At 40.2% G+C, this 22124-nt stretch overlaps 1 protein-coding gene across 4 annotated transcripts; it reads right to left on the bottom strand.

Annotated features, from left to right (window-relative positions):
• Positions 1 to 1351: 1351 nt before the first annotated feature.
• On the bottom strand, positions 1352 to 20295 carry HAUS1 (HAUS augmin like complex subunit 1). 4 transcript variants are annotated; one of them, XM_045065587.1, is made up of 10 exons: positions 20172 to 20295; positions 19223 to 19436; positions 13832 to 13967; positions 12436 to 12570; positions 10920 to 11043; positions 10046 to 10111; positions 8393 to 8464; positions 8106 to 8153; positions 5611 to 5671; positions 1352 to 1376 (listed from the first exon to the last, which is right to left on the bottom strand). In XM_045065587.1, the coding sequence occupies exons 1-9, from the start codon at positions 20199 to 20201 to the stop codon at positions 5621 to 5623; spliced, it is 876 nt and encodes a 291-aa protein (XP_044921522.1). In that variant the 5' UTR covers positions 20202 to 20295; the 3' UTR covers positions 1352 to 1376; positions 5611 to 5620. The 4 variants fall into 4 exon arrangements, with proteins under 4 accessions (XP_044921522.1, XP_044921521.1, XP_004752278.1 ...); XM_045065586.1 differs by lacking the exon at positions 1352 to 1376 and adding an exon at positions 1752 to 2223; XM_004752221.3 differs by lacking the exon at positions 1352 to 1376 and having other exon boundaries at positions 5427 to 5671.
• Positions 20296 to 22124: the final 1829 nt, after the last annotated feature.

Below are 22124 nucleotides of genomic sequence, written 5' to 3'. Positions count from 1 at the left end.
GTATCTGATAAAGCTTGTTGCTGAGCAGGTGAATGAGCGGAATGAGTGGCAAGTGAGGGAGAGCACCTGTTATACCCTTAGGACACCTGAGAGTTTACATGACGTCCTTAAGGTCACATTTCCAGGACACAGAAGAACGAGATTTCATGCTCAGCGTCTGAACATGCTGTAGAAATCCGGATCCTGAGAAGGCAGAGAGAGCAATTCTTTTTCCCCACGCAGTGGAGGCAGGCTGTCAGCCCACGACCGCTGCTGCAGAATCCAAAGAAAACTGTAAATGTGAGAGCTGGGTGCTGTAAGATAAACCTAAAAATATACATCTGTACGACGTGAGAGGAAGCTAAGGTCAGAAGGACATGCGTGCATCACGGTACTAAATATAGCTGGCAGAGTGGCCTCCTTGAGTGGTGTCTCATCAAAGCTGGGACATGTAGGCACGGGGTCCTAGCCAGGCTGTGGCGCGCCAGCTGTCACGTGCTCCCGTGATCAATCACAAGAAAAAGATCCCCTGGCAACCAAACAGGCTCCAAGGACATCCACACATATAATCCTCAGTCTACTCCCAAAATAGCTTCAGACACATTTTGATGAACATCTTTTCATTCATGCTACACTTCTCACTCAATATCGAGCTTCGCAAGTCTCCCAAGTAGCGGAAGCTGTAATAGCTAATCCCCTTCTGCTGGAAACTCGAGCCCCTGCCTACGTCACAACTTCTTAATTTAGTAGAGGCCAAGGCAAATCTGCCCTTCCCACACAGGACAGAACATGGGGCAAATCAAAGGGATTCTTCAGGGCTTGGATCTCAACATGCAGGGTCCCTGGGTTTGGGTCATCCTGGCTGGACTTGCTCAGACAGCTGGATGTGGAGGGGCAATGTTTCATTGGTCTAGAAATGGGGGTCTAATGAAACAGTAAAAGCAAAATGGTCAAAAGCAGGTATTAAAAGCTGACTTCAGATAGAGACAGCGATGCACAATATGGTCCTGGATTGGAAAAACAATTGTCAGGAAGAACATTATATATATTTTTTTATATATAAACCTTTAATCCACCTGGGCATCCCACATTTTTACATCCAGTGTGGGGCTTAAAGTTACAACCCCGAGATCAAGAATCATATACTCCATGAACTGAGCCAGCCAGGTGCCCTGAGCAGCCCACATTTTTAAAAACCGAAGCATAGGTAACATATAGTGGAGAAGGGAGTTGGGGGAAATTGGAGGGGGAGACGAACCATGAGAGACCGTGGACTCTGAAAAACAATCTGAGGGTTTTGGAGGGCAGGAGGGTGGGGGGTTGGGTGAGCCTAGTGGTGGGTATTATGGAGGGCACGTATTGCATGGAGCAATGCATAAACAATAAATTCTGGAACACTGAAAAGAAATTTTAAAAATAAATAAAAATTTTTTAAAAAAGAAAAAAAATATAGTGTTCTATTAATTTCAGGTGCACAACATAATGATTCAACAATTCTATACATTACTCAATGCTCACCACGGTAAGTGCAGTCAGTCATCATCTGTCACCAAACAACATTTTTACAATCTTTTTTTTTTTAAATTTTTAAAAAGATTTTATTTATTTATTTGAGATGTACAGAGTGAGAGAGACAGAAAAAGAGAGAGAGCGCAAGCAGAGGGTAGAGGCAGAGGGAGAGGGACAAGCAGACTCCCCAATGAGTAAGGAGCCTGACGCAGGACTCGATCCCAGGACCCTGGAATCATGACCTGAGCCGAAGGCAGACATTTAACTGACTGAGCCACCCAGGCATCCCAACATTTTTACAATCTTATTGACTATATTCCTTATGCTGCACTTTCCACCTCTGTGGCTTACTTATTTCATAACTGGAAGTTTGTATCTTTTTAGTCCGCTGTATCTATTTCACCCATGCCCCCACCCATGAAGCACATTATTCAGACAACTGGAGAAATCTGAGTAGGGACTATATATTAGGTATTAATATTTTATCAATGTTAAATTTCCTGAATTTGACCATTTTGCTGTGATTACCTAAGAATGTCTCTGTACTTAAGAGATCAATGCACTACGATTTTGGAGTAAAGCAGTGGTTCTCTACAGATAAATATGCAGTCCAAGAGTCAGAATTAGAGACAAAAAACAAAACAACAAAACGGAGGCTCCTTCTCACACACTACCCCCCAAGCCATATCCATATGGGTATATTTGATGTTTCCAGAAAATATGCAGGTTAGAGACCTAGAAATGGAATTAGAACAAAAGGTTTAATTCTGTATTTGCTTGCCCACACCCCACATTCACTTCCAGGGAGGGATGCTCACGTCACTAACTTCATCTGCAAATAGAAACAGCTGTATGTCTTTTTTAATCTGCATACCTTTCCTTCCAACAGCTTTATTTACCATACAGTTCACCCATTTCAAGTATATAATTTGGGGTGCTTGGGTGGCTCAGTTGGTTAAGCGTCCTACTCTTGATAACAGCTCAGTATTGATCTCAGGGTCATGAGTTCAAGCCCCACACTGAATGCCTCCACACTGGGTGTGGAGCTCACTTAAAAAAGAAAATGAAGTATATAATTCACTGGCTTTTGATATATTCAGACACGTGCAACCATTACCTTAAGAGGAACTCTGTACTGTTTAGCTATCACTCCATATCTCTCAACCTCCCAGCCCTTAGCAGCATCAATTTGCTTTCTGTCTCTGTATATTTCTGGAAGTTCATGTGAATGGAATCCTGTAACATATGGTCTTCCCACTGGCTTCTTTCACTTAGCATAATGATTACAGGGTTCATCCATGGTGCAGTATGGATCAGTAGTTCCCTCCTTTTTGTGGAAGAGTACTACTCCATTGTAGGGATATACCCCATTTTGTTTGTCCACTCATCTGGTGGTGGGCATCTGAATAATCCTAATGTAAATATTCATATGTAAGTTCTTGTATGGATGTGTGTTTTCATTTCTCTTGGGTACATACCTGGGAGTTGAACTGTTGGGTCATAAAGTAACTTTCTATTAATTACTTGAGACCTTGACAAACTGGTTTTTGAAACAACTGTACCATTTTATTCCTACCACTAGTGTATGAGGATTCCAATTTGTCCACATTTTCACCAGCACTTGTTACGATTTCTTTTTTATTTTAGCCACCTTAGTGAGGATGAGATAGCATTTCATTGTGGTTTCGATTTTCATTTCCCTGATAACTAATGATGTCAAGCATCTTTTCATTGCTTATTTGGGCATCTGTACATTTTCACTGGAGAAATGTCTATTCAAATCCCTTACTCATTTGTTAATTGGGTTGTTTGCCTTTTATTAAGTTGGAAGAATTTTTACAGATTCTGGATATAAGTCCCTTATTAGATATGTGATTTGCAAGTATTTACCCCCATTCTGCGGATTATCTATTCATTCTTTTTAAGATTTTATTTTATTTTTTTTATTTGACAGAGAGAGAGAGAAAGAGATCACAAGCAGGCAGAGAGGCAGGCAGAGGGGGAGCGGGAAGCAGGCTCCCTGCTGATCAGAAAGCCCGATGTGGGGCTCCATCCCAGGACCCTGAGATCATGACCTGAGCCGAAGGCAGTGGCTTAACCCACTGAGCCACCCAGGTGCCTCAAGATTTTATTTTAAAGTAATCTCTACACCCAAGGTGGGGCTGGAACTTACAATTGCGAGATCAAGAGTTGCATGCTCCATCTACGGAGCCAGCTGGGCACCCCCTATACATTTCCTTAATGGTGTCTTTTGAAACACAAAAGTTTTTCATTTTCATAAAGTCCAGTTTATCTGTCTTCATGCAGTAAGCTGGGGCAGTCAGAGGGCTCATCTTGTTTTTTTTTCTCTTATGAATTAATGTCCTGTGCTCCTTTGTTATTCAATGTCTGAAGACTATAGTTTCCTTTTTTTTTTTTTTTTTTATTCATTTGAGAGAGAGACAGAGAGACCACAAGCAGGGGGAGAGGCAGAGGGAAAGGGAAAAGCAGGCTCCCCACTGAGTTGGGAGCCCGATGTAGGGCTTGATCCCAGGACCTGGAGATCATGACATGAGCCGAAGGCAGACGCTTAACCCACTGAGCCACCCAGGCACCCCCAGACTTTGTCTCTTGATAGGAGAAGTGGCAAAATCACAATATAAAGGATGAGTATACAGGGACAAGAGGAATTACTGTGGTCATTTCCACAATCAACCCAAGAAGCTGCCTTACCAAAAATACTGGAATTAAGTCCAAAGACAAATGACAAGCTTGAAAAAATATTTACAGTGCAAATCACAAAAGATCAATTTAGCTAATACACAAGGAGCTTCTATATACTGTTAAGCTAAAGACCAAATTGTAATACCTAAACAGCTAAATGGTATGGACAATTTTCAAAAAGTGAAATATAAATGTCTCTTGATTTTGTATCTCCATATATTTGTGGGAAAGGAGAGGAAAATTTTTTTTTAATTTAAAAAATTTTTTTAATTTTAAAAATTTTTTAAAGATTTTATTTATTTATTTGACAGAGAGAGAAGATCACAAGTAGGCAGAGAGGCAGGCAGAGAGAGAGGAGGAAGCAGGCTCCCCACTGAGTGGAGAGCCCAATGCGGGGCTCGATCCCAACACCCTGGGATCATGACCTGAGCCAAGGCAGAGGCTTTAATCCACTGAGCCACCCAGGCGCCCTGAGAGGGAAATTTTTAAGGCCATTTAGATAATCTTTAAAAAGCCGATGGCAAAAAAACAAAATGAAGCAAAACTAATAGCTTTTTTTTTTAACTGATTGCTCCTTAATCACATGGTTCAAAATTTTCAAAAGTACAAAAAGGAAAAAAAAAGTACAAAAAGGAACATAGTGAACATGGTGAAACACAGTGCACATAGTGAATTTCCCTACACCACATTTGTGAAGTCCTTTGATTTTTACTTCTTAAAGATTTTACTACATGGGAATTTTTAATATTTCCAAATTTTCAAATATTTCTATCATTTCATTTATGGCTCCTGGGTTGGGGACCCATTTTACTGACTCTATGATTATTTAAGAGTCAAAACATTAAAGCTTCTTCATGGTTCCTCTCACTATCTTTTTTTTTTTTTGTCTTAACATTTAAATCTTTGATCTTTGGGATTATCCTGACATAAGGTGTGAAGTAAAGATCTAGCACCATGTGTTGAATTATCCATTTCTCCGCTACTGATTTAAAAGGTCACCCCTTTCATAAACTAAATTCCTGCATATATTAACATTTGGAGGTAGGCAGGTGAGCTGATCAGAAGGAACTGACAGCAGAACCCTGGAGGGAGGAGTGGGAGAAACATAACTGAGTTGCAGAACTCTTCTCTTCAGTAACTAACCTCATGAGCCGACATGACAAATGTCGTAATGTTCACCAAAGAGACCTAGCGAGGGACACTTAACTGCCAGCAACATAGAGAACCCACAATGCTTTTTAATATGAAAACTATGTATTTGGGCACAGAAATGCAATATATAACCAAAAACCACTGTTCATCAACAGTGACGTTATTATCTCATCTAAGAACACAGGAATTGACTTATTAAAGAAGGCGAAGAGAATACATTCTTTCAAGTCCTAGTCAAAGTATTCTTTGAGGGAAGACGAAGCTTACTTGACTCTGGTCACAGTTCCATCATGTCTACTTTCTTTGTAAGTTCAGCTTCAATGGTATCCTACAGGAAGAAAGAAATACCATAAATTCTATAAATAAGAACATAAAACAGGTGCTCGAATTCCTAGTGTAATTTAAAGTAAGGGAAGCGAAAAAGAAAAACATTAAAACAGAATTTCAAGGGTGCCTGGGTGGCACAGTCAGTTATGTTGTCTGACTCTTGATTTTGACTCAGGTCGTGATCTCAGACTTGTTGGATCAAGCCCCACATTGGGTTCCATGATCAGCATGGAGTCTGCATAAGACTCCCTCTCAGGGGCTCCTGGGTGGCTCAGTGGGTTGAAACCTCTGCCTTCGGCTCAGGTCATGATCCCAAGGTCCTAGGATCGAGCCCCACATCAAGCTCTCTGCTCAGCAGGGAGCCTGCTTCCCCCCCCCCCTCTGCCTGCCTCTCTGCCTACTTGTGATCTCTGTCTGTTAAATAAATAAAAAAAACAAAACAAAACAAAAAAAACACTCCCTCTCCCGACTGTCATGCTCTCTCTCTAAAATAAATAAGTAAATCTTAAAAAAACATTTTTTTGTAAATACCATTATAAATATTAAATATGCTTTTAGACATTTTTTGCTTTTATATCTCTGCATTCTTCTCCATACCCCTGAAAGTTTTCAGACTCCTGATTCTAATAAACACCTCGAGGGGAAAAACTCTTGAGAAAGATGAGTCACTGTATCAGTATGAAGATACACGGACCCGGGGCGTCTGGGTGGCTCAGGGGGTTAAAGCCTCTGCCTTCAGCTCAGGTCATGATCCCAGGGTCCTGGGATCGAGCCCCACATTGGGCTCTCTGCTTGTGGGGAGCCTGCCTCCTCCTCTCTCTCTGCCTGCCTCACTGCCTGCTTGTGATCTGTCTGTCAAATAAATAAATAAAATCTTTAAAAAGAAAAAAAAAAGATACATGGACCCATTTTTCTGACATCTCCTGTTTAAGCAAAGTACTTCCACAACTTCTCTCACATCACCTCTTTCCTACTCTCATTGCCACTTTCTCATTACTTCTCCCCAGTCAAAAGAGGCCAACCAGTTTCTGCAATTTTCTCTCTCTCTCCTCCAGTCTACACTTATACACTGATTCCAGAATAATATTTCTTTTTTCCCCCAGAATAATCTTTCTAAAGAACTGTCCTAATCAAAAAGCATGGCTTTGGGCACCTGAATGGCTCAGTCATTAAGCGTCTGCCTTCGGCTCAAGTCATGAGGATCCTGGGTCCTTGGGATCAAAGCCCTGCATCGGGCTCCCTCTCCAACTCCCCCTGCTTATGTTTCCTCTCTTACTGTATCTCTCTCTCCCCGACAAATAAATAAATAAATAAATAAATCTTAAAAAAACAAAAACCAAAACCCACATAGCTTTGATCACATTTCTCTTTAGCTTAGAAAATAAAGAAATACATAGCAATGTTCAGTGCTCCCTTAGAGCCTCCAAGTTCAAAATCTTTTTTTTTTTTTTTTTTTTTTTTTTAAGATTGTATTTATTTATTTGAGAGAGAGACAGCGAGAGAGAGCCTGAGCGAGGAGAAGGCCAGAGAGAGAAGCAGACTCCCCATGGAGCTGGGAGCCCGATGCGGGACTCGATCCCGGGACTCCAGGATCATGACCTGAGCCGAAGGCAGTCATCCAACCAACTGAGCCACCCAGGCGTCCCGCAAGTTCAAAATCTTTATATTTAACATCCTTTATATCATAAACCAATCGATCTTCTTTAGCCCTACCATCCTTGTATACCCCTAAGCAGCTGGACTGCATCACTTGCCAAAGCTTAGACAAGTCCTCCATTTTTTTTTTTTTTAACTCTTATACCTTTGTTAATTCTTTTGCCTAGGATATTCTATGTCTCTCGACACCCCCTTTTCCAGCCAGGAAAATCTATGAAAAAATTTAAAAGAGATAAAAAATTACTATGTATTTTTTATGGAAAGAAATATATATACATATCCAAAAAAGTATTTAAAAAATACATGGTAGACCATGTGGCTGGCTCATGTGACTATTAATCTCAGGGTCATGAGTTCAAGGCCCACATTGGGTGCTGAGCTGACTCAAAAAAAAAAAACCAAAAAAATTTTTTTAAAAAAAGCATGGTAATGGGGCGCCTGGGTGGCTCAGTGGTGTAAGCCTCTGCCTTTGGCTCAGGTCATGATCTCAGGGTCCTGGGATTGAGCTCCACATCAGGCTCTCTGCTCGGCGGGTAGCTGCTTCCCCCTCTCTCTCTGCTGCTTCTCTGCCTACTATGATCTCTCTCTCTGTCAAATAAATTAAGAAAATCTTTAAAAAAATAAATTAAAAAAGCATGGTAATGCCACATAGCAACTTTGGAACTGTCGTTTACCTCTGAGTCGGAAGGAAAAAAGAAGGATGAAGGGAGCTTTAGTTCTATCAGCAGTTTTTTTCTTTCTTTTTAAAAAATCAGAAGAAGAAAAATGGAACTACTTACTAACTCCCGCTTTGCTTCTTCAATTTTCACCTGAGCAAGGGACGGGTTCTTTTAAAGAAAAATAAAACAAGAAGACGTTATATTGCATCACCCAGAACTCAAGGAGAAAAAGTGCAACAGTCTTTTTCAAAAGGCAAAAACTTTACAGAAGTGTATCCAGTTTACATACGATACTGAAATTTAGCAGACTTTAAATCCTTAAACATGGACCTAGTATTTTCATGATCATTTAGTACCTTTGGGGAAAGTTGGAGATTGCTTTTTAAAAAATTCATAAAAATAATTACCGGCATTAAATCCAAATAGGACTCTAATTTTTTCTTCAAAGGTATAGTCTGTCGTTTTAGTTCTGCCAATTTCTGGGGGTGGAAAAAACACAAGAGTTACAGAGTGATAGAGATATTCGTAATGCAACTAAACACCACTCATTTCTGAAATAGAATATAATAAAGCATTAACATTAAGTTATTTTAAATAATGTATCAAATTGTACCTATAGGCCAAATGAGGTTCAAAGATATATGAACAACAAACTTACTTCCAATGGAATCAATCCTTATAAGATGCTTAAAAGAGAAAAGTTATACTCCCATTTACTAAGAATAGGATTTAAGTGGGGTGTCTGGCTGGTTTGGTCCAAGGAGCACATGACTCTTTATTTCAGGGTTGTAAGTTCAAGTTCTACATTGGATGTAGGGACTACTTAAAAATAGAATCTTTTAAAAAAGAGAATAGAAGGGGCACCTGGGTGGCTCAGTGGTTTAAAGCCTCTGCCTTTGGCTTGTGTCATGGTGCCGGGGTCCTGGGATAGAACCCCGAGTTGGGCTCTCTGCTCAGCGGGGAGCCTGCTTCCCTTCCTCTTTCTCTGCCTGCCTCTCTGCCTGCTTGTGATCTCTGTCTGCCAAATAAATACATAAATAATCTTAAAAAGAAAAAAAGAGAGAGAGAGAATAGGAAAAAAAAATAAGAGAATAGGGGCACCTGGGTGGCTCAACTGGATAAGCGTTAACTCTTAGTTTTGGCTCAGGTCATGATCTCGGGGTCCTGGGATGGAGCCCACACCAGGCTCCGCACTCAGTGCACTCTGCTTGTCCTTCTCTCTCTCTCTCTCTCTGTACTGGTCCCGCTCTCTCTCCCTCAAATCAATACAATCTTTAAAAAAAGAGAATAGGATCTAAGTATGCTGTCTAGGAGAACAGGAATCATAATGTAAGGGAGCAGTTAGGGTCTCAAATATGTACTGATGAATTGTCAATCAAAGTGTAAAAAATCATAAGAATAAAATAATAATTGGGATACGTGGGTGGCTCAGTCCGTTAATCGTCTGCCTTTGGATCAGGTCGTGATCCCAGGGTCCTGGGATTGAGTCCCACATCAGGCTCCTTGCTCAGAGGGAAGCTGCTTCTCCCTCTGCCTGCTGCTCCCCCTGTTCATGCTCTCTCTTTCTCCCCCTCTCTCTGACAAATAAATAAATCTTAAAAAAAAGAATAAAAGAATAATAACAAAATAAAACCTCCTCTTTCTCCCTCTTCCCACAAAAATAAACAAGACACTTACACAACCTAAAAACCTAGGATTGCATCCTATAGGAGTTTTCAGGCCTGCCATTTTACTTTTACTGTAAATGGAAAGAGAAGAAGAGAACCTAGATGGTTAGTATATAATCCCTCAATAAATATATTTTATAAACAAATCAATAACATATAACCAACTCTAGCAAAGAGTTTCTAGCATATAGTAATATGTAAAGGAAACCAAATAAATGTGAGGATAGTTACAGCTAACCAAGGAATAAAGGTATAAATGCTGGTGAACGTAAACTACAGAAGTGAAGAAAAACAGGTTAATAGTGAACAAAGCTCTGTACCAAGAAACAAATGAAAAAGTAGATTGTGCACTAAGATTTTAAAGAGAGCTAAATTGGGTTACAATGAGCTCACCTCTGAAAGTGCTACTAGGGACTGATGAGACAGAGAAGCATCCATGCCTCTGGATGAAAGTTGTTCCTATAATTCCAAGAAAGGGAGTTCGGTTAAAAACAATGTTTTGAGGGGTGACTGGGTGGCTCAGTGGGTTAAAGCCTCTGCCTTTGGCTCAGGTCATGATCCCAGGGTCATGGGATCGAGTTCCAAATCAGGCTCTCTGCTGAGCAGGGAGCCTGCTTCCCTTCCTCTCTCTCTGCCTGCCTCTCTGCCTACTTGTGATCTCTGTCTGTCAAATAAATAAATAAAATCTTTAAAACAAACAAACAAACAAAAAAAACAGTATTTTGAAAGTGACCATCATGTTTTCAACATACAACACAGTAACAAGAAGCGACAAGTCATAGATGGAAAACCACACATGCATCTAAGCACTTTTATGCAGCGTGTGGATCATTTCAGTCGCAGAGCTGCCACAAGATGGGTGCACTGCCAAGAGTCTGGGCTCCGGGGCCTGGCTGTCTGCACTTGAATCTGGATACGTGGCTAAGCAGCTATGTGACTTTGGGCAAGTTACCCAACTTCTCCATAGTTCCTTTATCTGGAAAAGGTAGGAATAATATTGCCTAGATGTGAGGGTGAAGGTCAACAAGAAGTTTGAAAAGAATTAAATAGGGGAACCTGGGTGGCTCAGTCAGTTAAGCATCTGCCTTCAGCTCAGGTCATGATCCCAGGGTCCCAAAATTGAGCTTCCCATTGGGCTCTGAACTCAGCAGAAGTCTGCTTCTCCCTCTGACCTTCCCCCTTCTCATGCTCTCTCTCTCTCAAATGCATAAGTAAAATTAAAAAAAAAAAAAAAAAGAACTAAATATATTTAGTCCTTCATACAAACCTCTGCAGTTCTGATTCCAAATCTGAACTCCTCCGACTTTGCTTTGAGGAAGTCCATGTTCTGAAGACGACTGTCAACTTTGGCCCTTTCCGTAGACAGATGAAACTCAGCCTTCTTTAGATCCCTTAAAAAGTAAGGTTGAAAACATTCTCTTCTCTTCAGTGGAATTATAAAAAAGAAGCTACTACTTTTGGGATTTGACTCTGGATTAGCCAAAAGGTGGTAATACACTTGCTAGATTTTCTACTGTATACTTTATTTATTTACTTGACAGACAGTAAGAGAAGGAACATAAGCAGGGGGAGTGGCGGAATGAGAGGGAGAAGTAGGCTTCCCCCTGAGCACGGAGCCCAATGTGGGGCTCGATCCCAGGACCCTGGGATCACAACTTGAGCTGAAGGCAGGCGCTTAACGACTGAGCCACCCAGGAACCCCTCTACCATATACTTTATATTGCAGACTAGCTACCATTTTTTCTTCCAGGTCATCTCCGCCATGCTGCCACCTGGAATTTTTCTCAAGGAATACTAAGTAATTTTAAGAATAATCTGGCCAATTATTCTTGGAGAAAGTAAACCTGCTGTTTGAAGAAATGATTTAATATATCCAAGCCAACTTGAATTATGGAGGTCCCAAAGTCCTCTTTCCTAAATGTGACATGATACATCTAATCTCTGGGGCAACAGGGACCTAAAGAAGGTCCAGAGCATCAAAAGGGATATCAGAGCTCTAGGGGTGTTTGACTCTTGATTTTGGCTGGGGTCATGATCTTAGGGTTGTGAGATCAAGTCCTGAGACAGGCTCTGTGCTCAGTGGGGAGTCTGCTTGAGATTCTCTCTTGTAACTCTCCCTGCCCCTAGCCCCTACTTGCACACGCATACACACACATTCTCTCTCTCTCTAAAATAAATAAATAAATAAATAAATAAATATTTAAAAAAAAAAAAAAAAAAGGAGGGATGCCAGAGGTCTAATAAGAATGGGCAACAAATTATAGTGTGACTTTATGTTGCACCATAGCTTATAAGTTAAAAAAAAAAAAATCATGTAAAATTCCCCAAATTATAAAACCTAGGCTATTTGTTGGGGCACCTGGGTGGTGTAGTCAGTTAAGCATCCGACCTTTCACTTCCGCTCAGGTCGTGATCTCTGGATGGATGGTTCAAGTCCTGCATGGGCTCCGTGCTCAGTGGGGTGTCTCCTTAAGATTCTTTCTCCCTCTCCCTCTGTCCCACTCTCGCTGATACTCTCTCAGTCTCAAGTAAATAAATCTCAAAACAAACAAAAACTAGGCCATTTGTAAAAGGGGTAAAAAATTGTATGAAGTAAAAGGTGAAAGTCTGTATCCAACCAACTCCTATCTACATCCAAGTCATTTTTTACTTAGAAAACCCATTTATGGACCCCAGTTCCTAATGTTGTTTTAAATCATATCTGCCGCCCAAACTAAATCTGATAATACCCTGTCACGGTTTTTATAATAAACATTGTCACAGCTTCCAACTCAATTACTTACTCTCGTAGACATTTTTCTAACACTAAAGTTGCAGTTAGATTTTTTTCAAGTTTTGCCAGTTCAAGCTTGATTTCTTCATTTTTGGATTTGGTACGGAAAAGATCAGAGGTCAAGTCATTCACTGCAGGGATAAAACTAAAAAAAAAAAAAAAAGAATCTGATCACATAAATGGACATTAAGAACAATAATGACAATTATTCCTCATTTCTAACGATGACTTTATCTCTATGTGGATTTTTCTGTCATCACACTTTTTCATACCTCCATGCATTTTTTTCTCTATGCATTTTTTTTAAATATGCTGTTCCCATTGCCTGAAAAACCTTTCTTCAGGCGAACTTCCATTTGTCTTTCAAAACTCAAATAAGATTTACTCCCATTCTAGAACTCAGTACCCCTTTCTCTGTGCTACTTAGCTACAGCTGGTACATTCTTGTATTGTCACAGATGTCAAACTATGCTATAGTTTTACATACCCATCTCCCTTATTTGACCATGAGCAGAGGCTGTCCTTGCTGACAGTTATTAGCCTATGCTTCCCCAGTGCCTGTGTGTGTATGTGTGTGTATACACATCTATCTATATCTATCCATCTGTCTATACGCGTGCGTGTGTATGGCTATATTTATATGCCTAGCATAGAACTGGTATTTGGTGTCTGCTGAATTGACTTAAGTTTAAATTTCTGCTGTAATACAGCCTCATATTCTTAAACTTGAAACACTACTCTCTGAGCATATATATTAATTCCAAGTCCTCATACGGGCAATTAAGTAGAATAGCTAGACAGCTCTCTGATTACAATTTAGAGTGGTCGTCCTAGCCAAGACATGGCCAGCAATGGTAATCATACAGACTCTGGTGTCAAGCTGGGTTGGAATCCCAGTTCTGCCATTTATCAGCTTGGACAAGTTATTTAACACACCTCTCCTGAGCTTCAGCTTCCTACTAGGGTTGTTGGAAAGAACATCATTATATAGGTGGGATGCCTATCACAAAGAATAAAGGTCCTCAACCTACTCTACCCAGTATAGGAAACATGACCAAAATTCACTATGCTCAATCAGATAATTTAGCCTACTGCTTTTCTTATTGTTCACAGGGAGCAATGTAAGCGATAACTCATCCCTTTCCAAATATACCAAATATTCCAAATATACATGTGTACCAACCTTCACAAACCTAATCTTAGAAGAAGAAAATGTAAACAACACCAGGTTTATCTGAATTAATTAAACATGTTCACTGGCGATGATAAGGAGAAATTAAGTAAATTCAATGTTTTTGTATTTATTGTTAATTTCTTCTACAGAATTACCCAGAGAAACAAAAAAATCCTTAAGTCAAGACATTAAAGTATATGATTACAGAAATTAAAATTGTCACAAGAATTACCTAGCTAGTGAAGTATCCTTTATTTCAAGGGCCACTGCACTGTCAGCCAATGCATTCAGGTACCTAGAACCAGTACTAGACAGATTGGCAGGGGAAAAATTCACACTCTCCATGAGAAGGCTCTGAAGATGCTTGGCTGAAAAGATAGGAGAGTTCTATGGTGACTAAGATGTTTCTTTTATTTTAATTTTTAATAGCTTTACTGAAATCTTTTCACATATCATATAATCCACCCACCTAAAGTATACAATTTGATGACTTTTAGTATATTCATAGTGTTGTACACCCACCAATACAATTTAGAGCATTTTCATCACCCCCAAACATACCCCACATTTCTTAATCATCGTATTCCAATTCCCTAACCCATGAAGCCCTAGCAACCACTAACCTACATTCTGTCTTTACTCATTTAATGTTTGGGAATATACCTAGGAGTAGAACTGCTAGTCATATGGTAACTATGTTTAACCATTTGAGGAATTACCAGATTGTTTTCCAAAGCAACCATATGATTTTATAATCCCACCTTCAATTTCTCCATATTTTCACCAACAGTTATTACTAAGATGATGATGATGATGATGATTTTTTGTATCAAAGTCACTCACAGAACTTAGTAATGATCAATAAAATGATAACCCAAGGTCTTTTTGACTATAGACCTCCTTGTAGGTATGAAATGGAATTGTGGTTTTTATTTGCAATTCCCTGATGTCTAATAATGCTGGCTTCTTGGCCATTTTTATAACTGTTTGGGAGAAATGTATATTCACATTCCCATTCTTTTAAATTGGTTATTTATCTCTTTATTATTGAGTTGTAGGAGTTCTTTATATGTTATAAACACAAACCCTTATCAGATATGACTTGAAAATGTTTTCCCCATTCTTTTTTTTTTTTTTAAAGATTTTATTTATTTATTTGACAGACAGAGATTACAAGTAGACAGAGAGGCAGGCAGAGAGAGGAAGGGAAGCAGAGAGCCCGATGTGGGGCTCGATCCCAGGGCCCTGGGATCATGACCTGAGCTGAAGGCAGAGGCTTTAACCCACTGAGCCACTCAGGCGCCCCGTTTTCTCCCATTCTGTGGGCTGTCTTTTCATTTACTTGATGGTGTCCTTTGAGAACAAAAGTTTTTAACTTTGCTGATGTCCAATTTATTTACTTTTTCTTTTGTTGCTTGTGTTTAGGGGAATGATAGTTAAGAAACCATTGCTAAATTCAAGGTCATAAAGATATACACTGATGTTGTCTTCTGAGTTTTAGGTTCAGGTCTCATGCTTAGATTTTTAATTCATTTGGAATTAATTCTTGCATAGAATTAATTAATTAATTAAGCAGGGTCCAATTTCATTCTTATACATGTGACTATCCAGTTATCCCAGCACTTCTTTGAAAAGCCTATATCCTCCTCCACTGAACTGTCTTGTTACCCTTGTCAAAAATCAGTAGACCAGGATTAAGACTTCTAGCCTAACAGGGCAATGAGAGCTACATACCAGCCCCCACCATGAAACAGACGAAAATTGTAAAAAACAAAACAAGAAACCCAACTACGTAAAAACAACAACAACAACAAAAACCAGAAGCAAAACACGATTTAAAGCCTGGGAAAATGGTTCTAAGGACAAACAGCAAATAAAGAAACATCTATTCTAGAAAATCCATGAAAATTCCGTGAGGAAGGTGAGAGTTGTGGTATTTAAACCAAGCCCACCCCCTCTTTTTCCCTCCCAGCGCAGTGAGGTGGAGACTCCACTCCAGACTATTGTAGTTAAGAACACAGGGATCTCCCATGCCCCCTGCTTCCAGCCAGAGGGCTTTCTGTCCAGGAGGAACTGAATTTCAGTGTTCCTCATCCTGCCCATCAGCTATCTGTTGCTAAGACTGAGTCCTAGGTGAATGTGGCTCAAAGGTGTGGGCTCTTCCGCCACTCAGCCACTGTTTTCGAAATGGAAGCGCTGCCTTGGGTGAGCTTCTACCCTACCCCACGGACCCTTTTACCAGCTCATGAGGTAGTGATTCCACACCAGGAAAGGAAAGTCAAGAGGACGTAAGGCTGCTGTACTCCCTGTCCACCAAGCACTCAGCATCTACCCTCGCAGCGCCACTCAGAGAAAAGTTTGCTTTCGTCTCTACCTCCAACTCCAGATTGTGGCTCAGAGATTTTTGGGCAGAGGAAGAAGCAAGACATAGAAGACATAATTCCCAGTATCTTCACGAAGGAGCTGAATTCATTTGCAACAGAGCCTGGAGAAGTACAAGCCTAAAGAGACTCTCAGGAACTGTGGAAGTTATAGTAAAAAGCAATGGGAGGGGCGCCTGGGTGGCTCAGTGGGTTAAGCCTCTGCCTTCGGCTCGGGTCATGGTCTCAGGGTCCTGGGATGGAGCCCCACATCAGGCTCTCTGCTCAGCAGGGAGCCTGCTTCCTCCTCTCTCTCTGTCTGCCTCTCTGCCTACTTGTGATCTCTGTCTGTCAAATAAATAAATAAATCTTAAAAAAAAAAAAAAGCAATGGGAGAAGAGTCAAGACACAGGTTAAACTGTAGGCTAGTTACTTTGTGCAGGAGAATCAGAGAATAAGATATTTTCGAGGAACCAGTCTTAGGTCACAGCAAATATCAAACACTGCCTTCTGATACCTTTAAGGGTGCCAGAATTTGATTGTATTAGCTTGTAGCTTATGTCCCACAGCATTATTGGACACAATAATGGGCTGTCAATTAGCAGAACTTCGCAGTTAGATATGGTCCATGAAAAAGAGGAAGACAGTCCTTCCAAAACCACTGACACCCCACAGTGACTATGGGGTACTTAAGTCTGTGCCTTCCTGAGGACCAACATCACAGGCTTAACACCATCAAGGGGTAAACAAACTTCATTAGAAACAATCAGCCAGTCATTAAACAAATAAGAAAACACCAACAACAAGGTTTGAGGGGCCGGGGTGTTGGGAGATTTATACTTAGAGTTGCTACAATACATTATCTGATATGTCCTGTTTCTATAAAAAATACATAGGAATGCAAAACAAGAAAGCATGACCCATGGTAAAAGCAAGCAAAAGAAATTGCCTGTCAGAATGATCATATATTGGATTTATCAGAAAAGACTTCAAAATAGCCATGCGAACAAGCGAACAAGTTCCTCAAGGAAACCAAGAGGAAAGAAGTAACAAAAGGTATGAGGACAATGTTGCATCAAATAGAGAATATCAAGAAGAAACAGAAATTGCTAAAAAAAAAAAAATTAAATGGAAATTCTAGAGTCAAAGAATACAATGACTAAACTGAGAAGTTGACTAAAGAAAATGAACAATTGATTTCAAGTAGCAGAATACATAAGTGAACGTAAAATTAAAGCAATAGAAACTATGGAAGCTGAAGAACAGAGAGGAAAAAAGTTAAAAAAAAAAAAAAAAGAGAGAGAGAGAGAGAGCACCTCAGAAAAATGAGGAACACCAACATAGGTACAATGGGAGTCCAGAAGAAAGAAACAGGAAAAGAACAGTCAAAAAAATAATGCCTAAAAACTTACCATATTTGTTGAAAAACAATAATCTATACATCCAAGAAATAACTCAACAAAAAAACTCAACAACTCAACAAATCCAAGTGGAATAAATGCAAAAAGATCCACAAATAAACATATCAAAATAAAAATGTTGGAGGAAAAAATAAGGAGACAATCTTGAGAACAGCAAAAGAAAAAGGATTTGTTATTTACAAGAAAACCCCAATAAGATTAATAGTTGACTTCTCAGCAGAAACAATGGAGGCCAGAAAGCAATGGGGTAATATATTCAAAGTGTTCAAGAGAAAAACTATCAATGAGGAATCCTACATTTAGCAAAACTATCTTTCAAAAGTGAATGCAAAGGAAAGACTCCCAGCTAGACAAAAGCAGAGAATTTGTTGTTAGCAGGCCTGACTTAGAAGAAATTCTAAAGGAATTTCTGTGTGACACCAAACAATAATTCAAATGTATACATAAAAAACAATGACTATCAGGAAAGGTGGCTACAGAATTGTAAAGAGCATACATGCATATTTTTTCTCTTGATTTAAAAAGCAATTACAGGGCGCCTGGGTGGCTCAGTGGGTTAAGTCTCTGCCTTTGGCTCAGGTCATGATCTCAGGTCCTGGGATGGAGACCCACATGGGGCTCTCTGCTCAGCAGGGAGCCTGCTCCCCCCACCCCGCCTGCCTCTCTGCCCACTTGTGATTTGTCAAATAAATAAACAAAACTTAAAAGCAATTGCAGGGCGCCTGGGTGGCTCAGTGGGTTAAGCCGCTGCCTTCAGCTCAGGTCATGATCTCAGAGTCCTGGGATCGAGTCCCGCATCGGGCTCTCTGCTCAGCAGAGAGCCTGCTTCCCTCTCTCTCTCTCTGCCTGCCTCTCCATCTACTTGTGATTTCTCTCTGTCAAATAAATAAATAAAATCTTTAAAAAAATAAAAATAAAAAAAATAAAAGCAATTGCATAAAATAACATTTATATAAAATATTGCTGCATCGTAGAAATATTATATGCTAAAAGTGAACTAAAACAAAAAGTCAATTTTACTGTATATTAATTTTTAAAAGAAAATTGGAAAAAAAAGCCCATATGCAGTAGAATTACAACACAAACTGTACTATATTCAAAACATTGCATGTAGCACAGGCCACACACATTAAATACAGGGCAACTATAGGTCTCACTTTTTTCCTCTTTTGTATATTCCAACGCATAGAAAGGTTTTTGTCAATTCCTTTGTGTGTAGTTTGTATTACAAAAACAACAAGTGTCTTGAATGCACTTTCTCAAGACACCTATGCATAGCAAAAAATTCTAGTGCAATCCCATGAACACATAGTGATGACATGATTTTTTCACAGCAGTTCATGGCTGCCACCTCGCATGTCCTGATGGCTCATTAAACTAAAGCATGGAGGGCGCCTGGGTGGCTCAGTGGGTTAAGCCGCTGCCTTCAGCTCAGGTCATGATCTCAGAGTCCTGGGATCGAGTCCCGCATCGGGCTCTCTGCTCGGCAGGGAGCCTGCTTCCCCCCCCCCTCTCTCTCTCTGCCTACTTGTAATCTCTCTCTGTCAAATAAATAAATAAAATCTTTAAAAAAAACAAAAAACAAAAAAAACTAAAGCATGGAGACGGGAAACAGATCAAGAAGATATGTAAGTGAAAAACCAAAAGCCTGTATATCAGCCCAATTTTAGACACATGTTTTTGGGGTTACTATTTGGTATCAGAGTACTAGTAAAATTTACATTATAATGAAATAATGGCTTATTAAGTTGCTATAATAACGGAGTGGGAGCCAAAGCAAAACAAAAAACAGTCTATACTAAATTAATTTTGTATTCTTTAAGTGTTATAAAATGTAGTTACCTCGAGTTATCTCATTCAAAATTCTGTAATTAATCTCACCTTCGGATTCATATTCACTTGCTTTCTGTTTCAAGTCCTCTATTACCAAGGAGACATCCCTGTCCCGAACCCTGTTGCGCTCTGAAAGGTGATGTAAAATCTCCGTGGTCCGAGCATTCACCTCATACTGTGGAATGGAGTGATCTCCAAATATTTTTTTCAACCATGCAGCAACCTAACCATTAAAATAAAAATAAAGCCTTGTTTGTTGTAATAGCATGAAGCAAATACGAGAAAGAAATGATGAGAAGCAAACAAAACGTTCTCTGGAAATACTCTGGCAACGCACTGACTTCGCATTATAATTGTCTGTACGGAGATAGATACCAGATGTCAGGAAAAAGTGAGCAAGCCCAATGAACAAAATCAGAAAACGATCCACCCTTTCCTAAAGCTACAAAGCAATATAAGGATAGTAATTTGCATCACTCGGATGATTTTAAGCTCAGTATGAAGGTGCCAAAACATTATTATACGCTCAAAGTTTGAAAAAAGAGTTGCTCTCAACACGCCCAAAGCCCTGCGGTACCCAGAGGCACCGAGAGTAGGGATGCAGAATAAGGAAGCAGGTCAGGTGTGAAAATCCTGCTAGGAAGCCGCGGTGAACGGTGAAGCTTCGCTGAAAAGTGGGTTTGGATTCGCAAGTCCCACTCCAGTCTGCTGAGAGGCACCTCAGGGGCTCCTCAACCGCTCTCCAAGACTGAGTCCAAGGAAGGAGAGCCCGGGAAAGGAAGGGAAACGCCCTTTCCCGGGGGTCTAAGCAGATCGTGAACTAGGGTCTAAAGATGGACCGGCAGAGTAGGGGGAGGAAAAAAGTAAACAAGGTGCGCTTAGGAAATCCGCGGACGGGGAGAGTGTGTTAAAGATGCCGTCTCCAGAAGGCCATAAATCCCCGATCCCGCCCCATCACCTGCGCCTCTTTCTCTTCCTGTGCTTCCATAGCCGCCGCTCCCGCCACTTCTCGAGGAGTTCCTCGCGGGAGAAGTTCACAGCTCGCCCTGAAGGCCCCGCCCACACGCCGTTGGTTCCTCCCCCTTCTGGGCCCGGGATTTCTGGGAGTTGTAGTTTTTCCTAGGACTGTGGGTCTCTGAGTCCTTGGGCAAGGCTGGTCCAAGGCTCCAAGATCGTGAGCTTGCCGCCTCGCGGGTCTCTCTGCTCTCCTTGGTATCTTTTCCTAGATGAGAAGTACAACCGTCCAGAACCAGGCTGGGTTTTTTTTTCCCCCCTTTTCTTATATTTTTATTTCTGACTCGAACCACTTGTCTTGAAAAAATACCTGAAACTTGTTTTTTTGGATAGCAGATACTTGTTTCTTCCACAAGGAGTGCATTGACTTAAAATTTTTATTTCATTTTTTATTTTTTTAATCTTTTTTAAAAATTTTATTTATTTATTTGACAGAAATCACAAGTAGATGGAGAGGCAGGCAGAGAGAGAGAGAGAGAGGGAAGCAGGTTTCCTGCTGAGCAGAGAGCCCAATGCAGGACTCGATCCCAGGACCCTGAGATCATGACCTGAGCCAAAGGCAGCGGCTTAACCCACTGAGCCACCCAGGCGCCCTAAAATTTTTACTTTTACCCTAGCAATATGAGCTGCAGCAGTCTTACCTTATCCTTTAGTTTCCACTATGAAAGAGCTACATGTGCTGGAGACTGTTTTAAAATAGTTGACAGTTGGAGTGCCTGCCTGGCTCAATCAGAAGAGTGGGACTTACGATCTGGGGTGTAGAGGTTACTTAGATAAATAAAACTTAAAGAAAAAAACAAAACAAAACAGTTGATGGCATCCAGCTGCTGGCTGGGTCACTGACACTCAGCCATTCTTCATTCATTTCTTGCCTTCCCTACAGTTCTCCCTCCATCACTGTAGTGTTAACTACAAAAGATTTTCTGTAGACTGCAATATATAGATCTCTTTGTTTTCCTGTTTTAGTTTCATTCTTACAAGTACCCTGGAAAAATAGATGAACACATTATTCTACCTATTTTCACATTAAAAACCATGCACACATGGATTAAACGACTTGACCAAGATTAAGTAGTAGAACTGGAGTCTGATCCATAATGTTCTGGCTCTGATTGTTTTATCTTTGAAGGCTAGTTAGACCACAATGCTGCCTGCAGCCTCCTGTAGTATACTGTGAAACATCAGGAAAGGTAGCCCATGTACTCAATGGTGTGATATATGTGGTTTAATACCAAATTGTGGATCACTCTTAGCACTAAATATCTTTCTTCTAAGTCAGAAATTTCTTTATGATGAAAATTTTTTTTTCAAAAGAATTTTACTAATAGCCAATACCATATTGTATGGCTTCCTTATTTTTTTTAGTCAAATGTGTCTCTGCTCAATAACCAAATTTCAATTAAGTTGGTACAGCCCCTGAGTATGGGGGGGAAAGTTATCTTTATGTCCTTTGTCCACTTTCATCACTACTAATTTCACAAAATACCCTTCCAACCTTTCTGTTTTTAGAAGCCAATATTTTTTTTTCTGTTAGCCTCCTCTTATCCATAAGGAGAAGGATACTCACCTTGAAAATGGAATAGAATATTAGAAAAGGGATTGCTGACCATACATTCGCAAGCTGTATTTTAGGACATGATCCTTTTAATCCCGATATTCATATGCTCCACCCAGATTAAGGTTTTGTCTGTAAACTAGATAAGACACCCAATATTCCCTCTCCCGACGACAATTCTGTGCATATCATAAAAATCTCACTATGGCAAAAATTCTGGGTGTGTATGATTGGGGAAGTTCTGTTCCAATGTTAGTGTGTCGGTATAGGAAGGTGTTTTTTATTTCATCCTTTACGTTTTATTTTGTTTTTTAAAGATTTTATTTACTGGCAGAGAGAGAG

This window comes from Mustela putorius, unplaced genomic scaffold (genome assembly GCF_011764305.1).
Source record: "Mustela putorius furo isolate JIRA1106 unplaced genomic scaffold, ASM1176430v1.1 tig00003858_pilon_pilon_pilon, whole genome shotgun sequence".
Taxonomy (NCBI): domain Eukaryota; kingdom Metazoa; phylum Chordata; class Mammalia; order Carnivora; family Mustelidae; genus Mustela; species Mustela putorius.
This window is presented reverse-complemented; position numbering and strand designations above follow the sequence as displayed.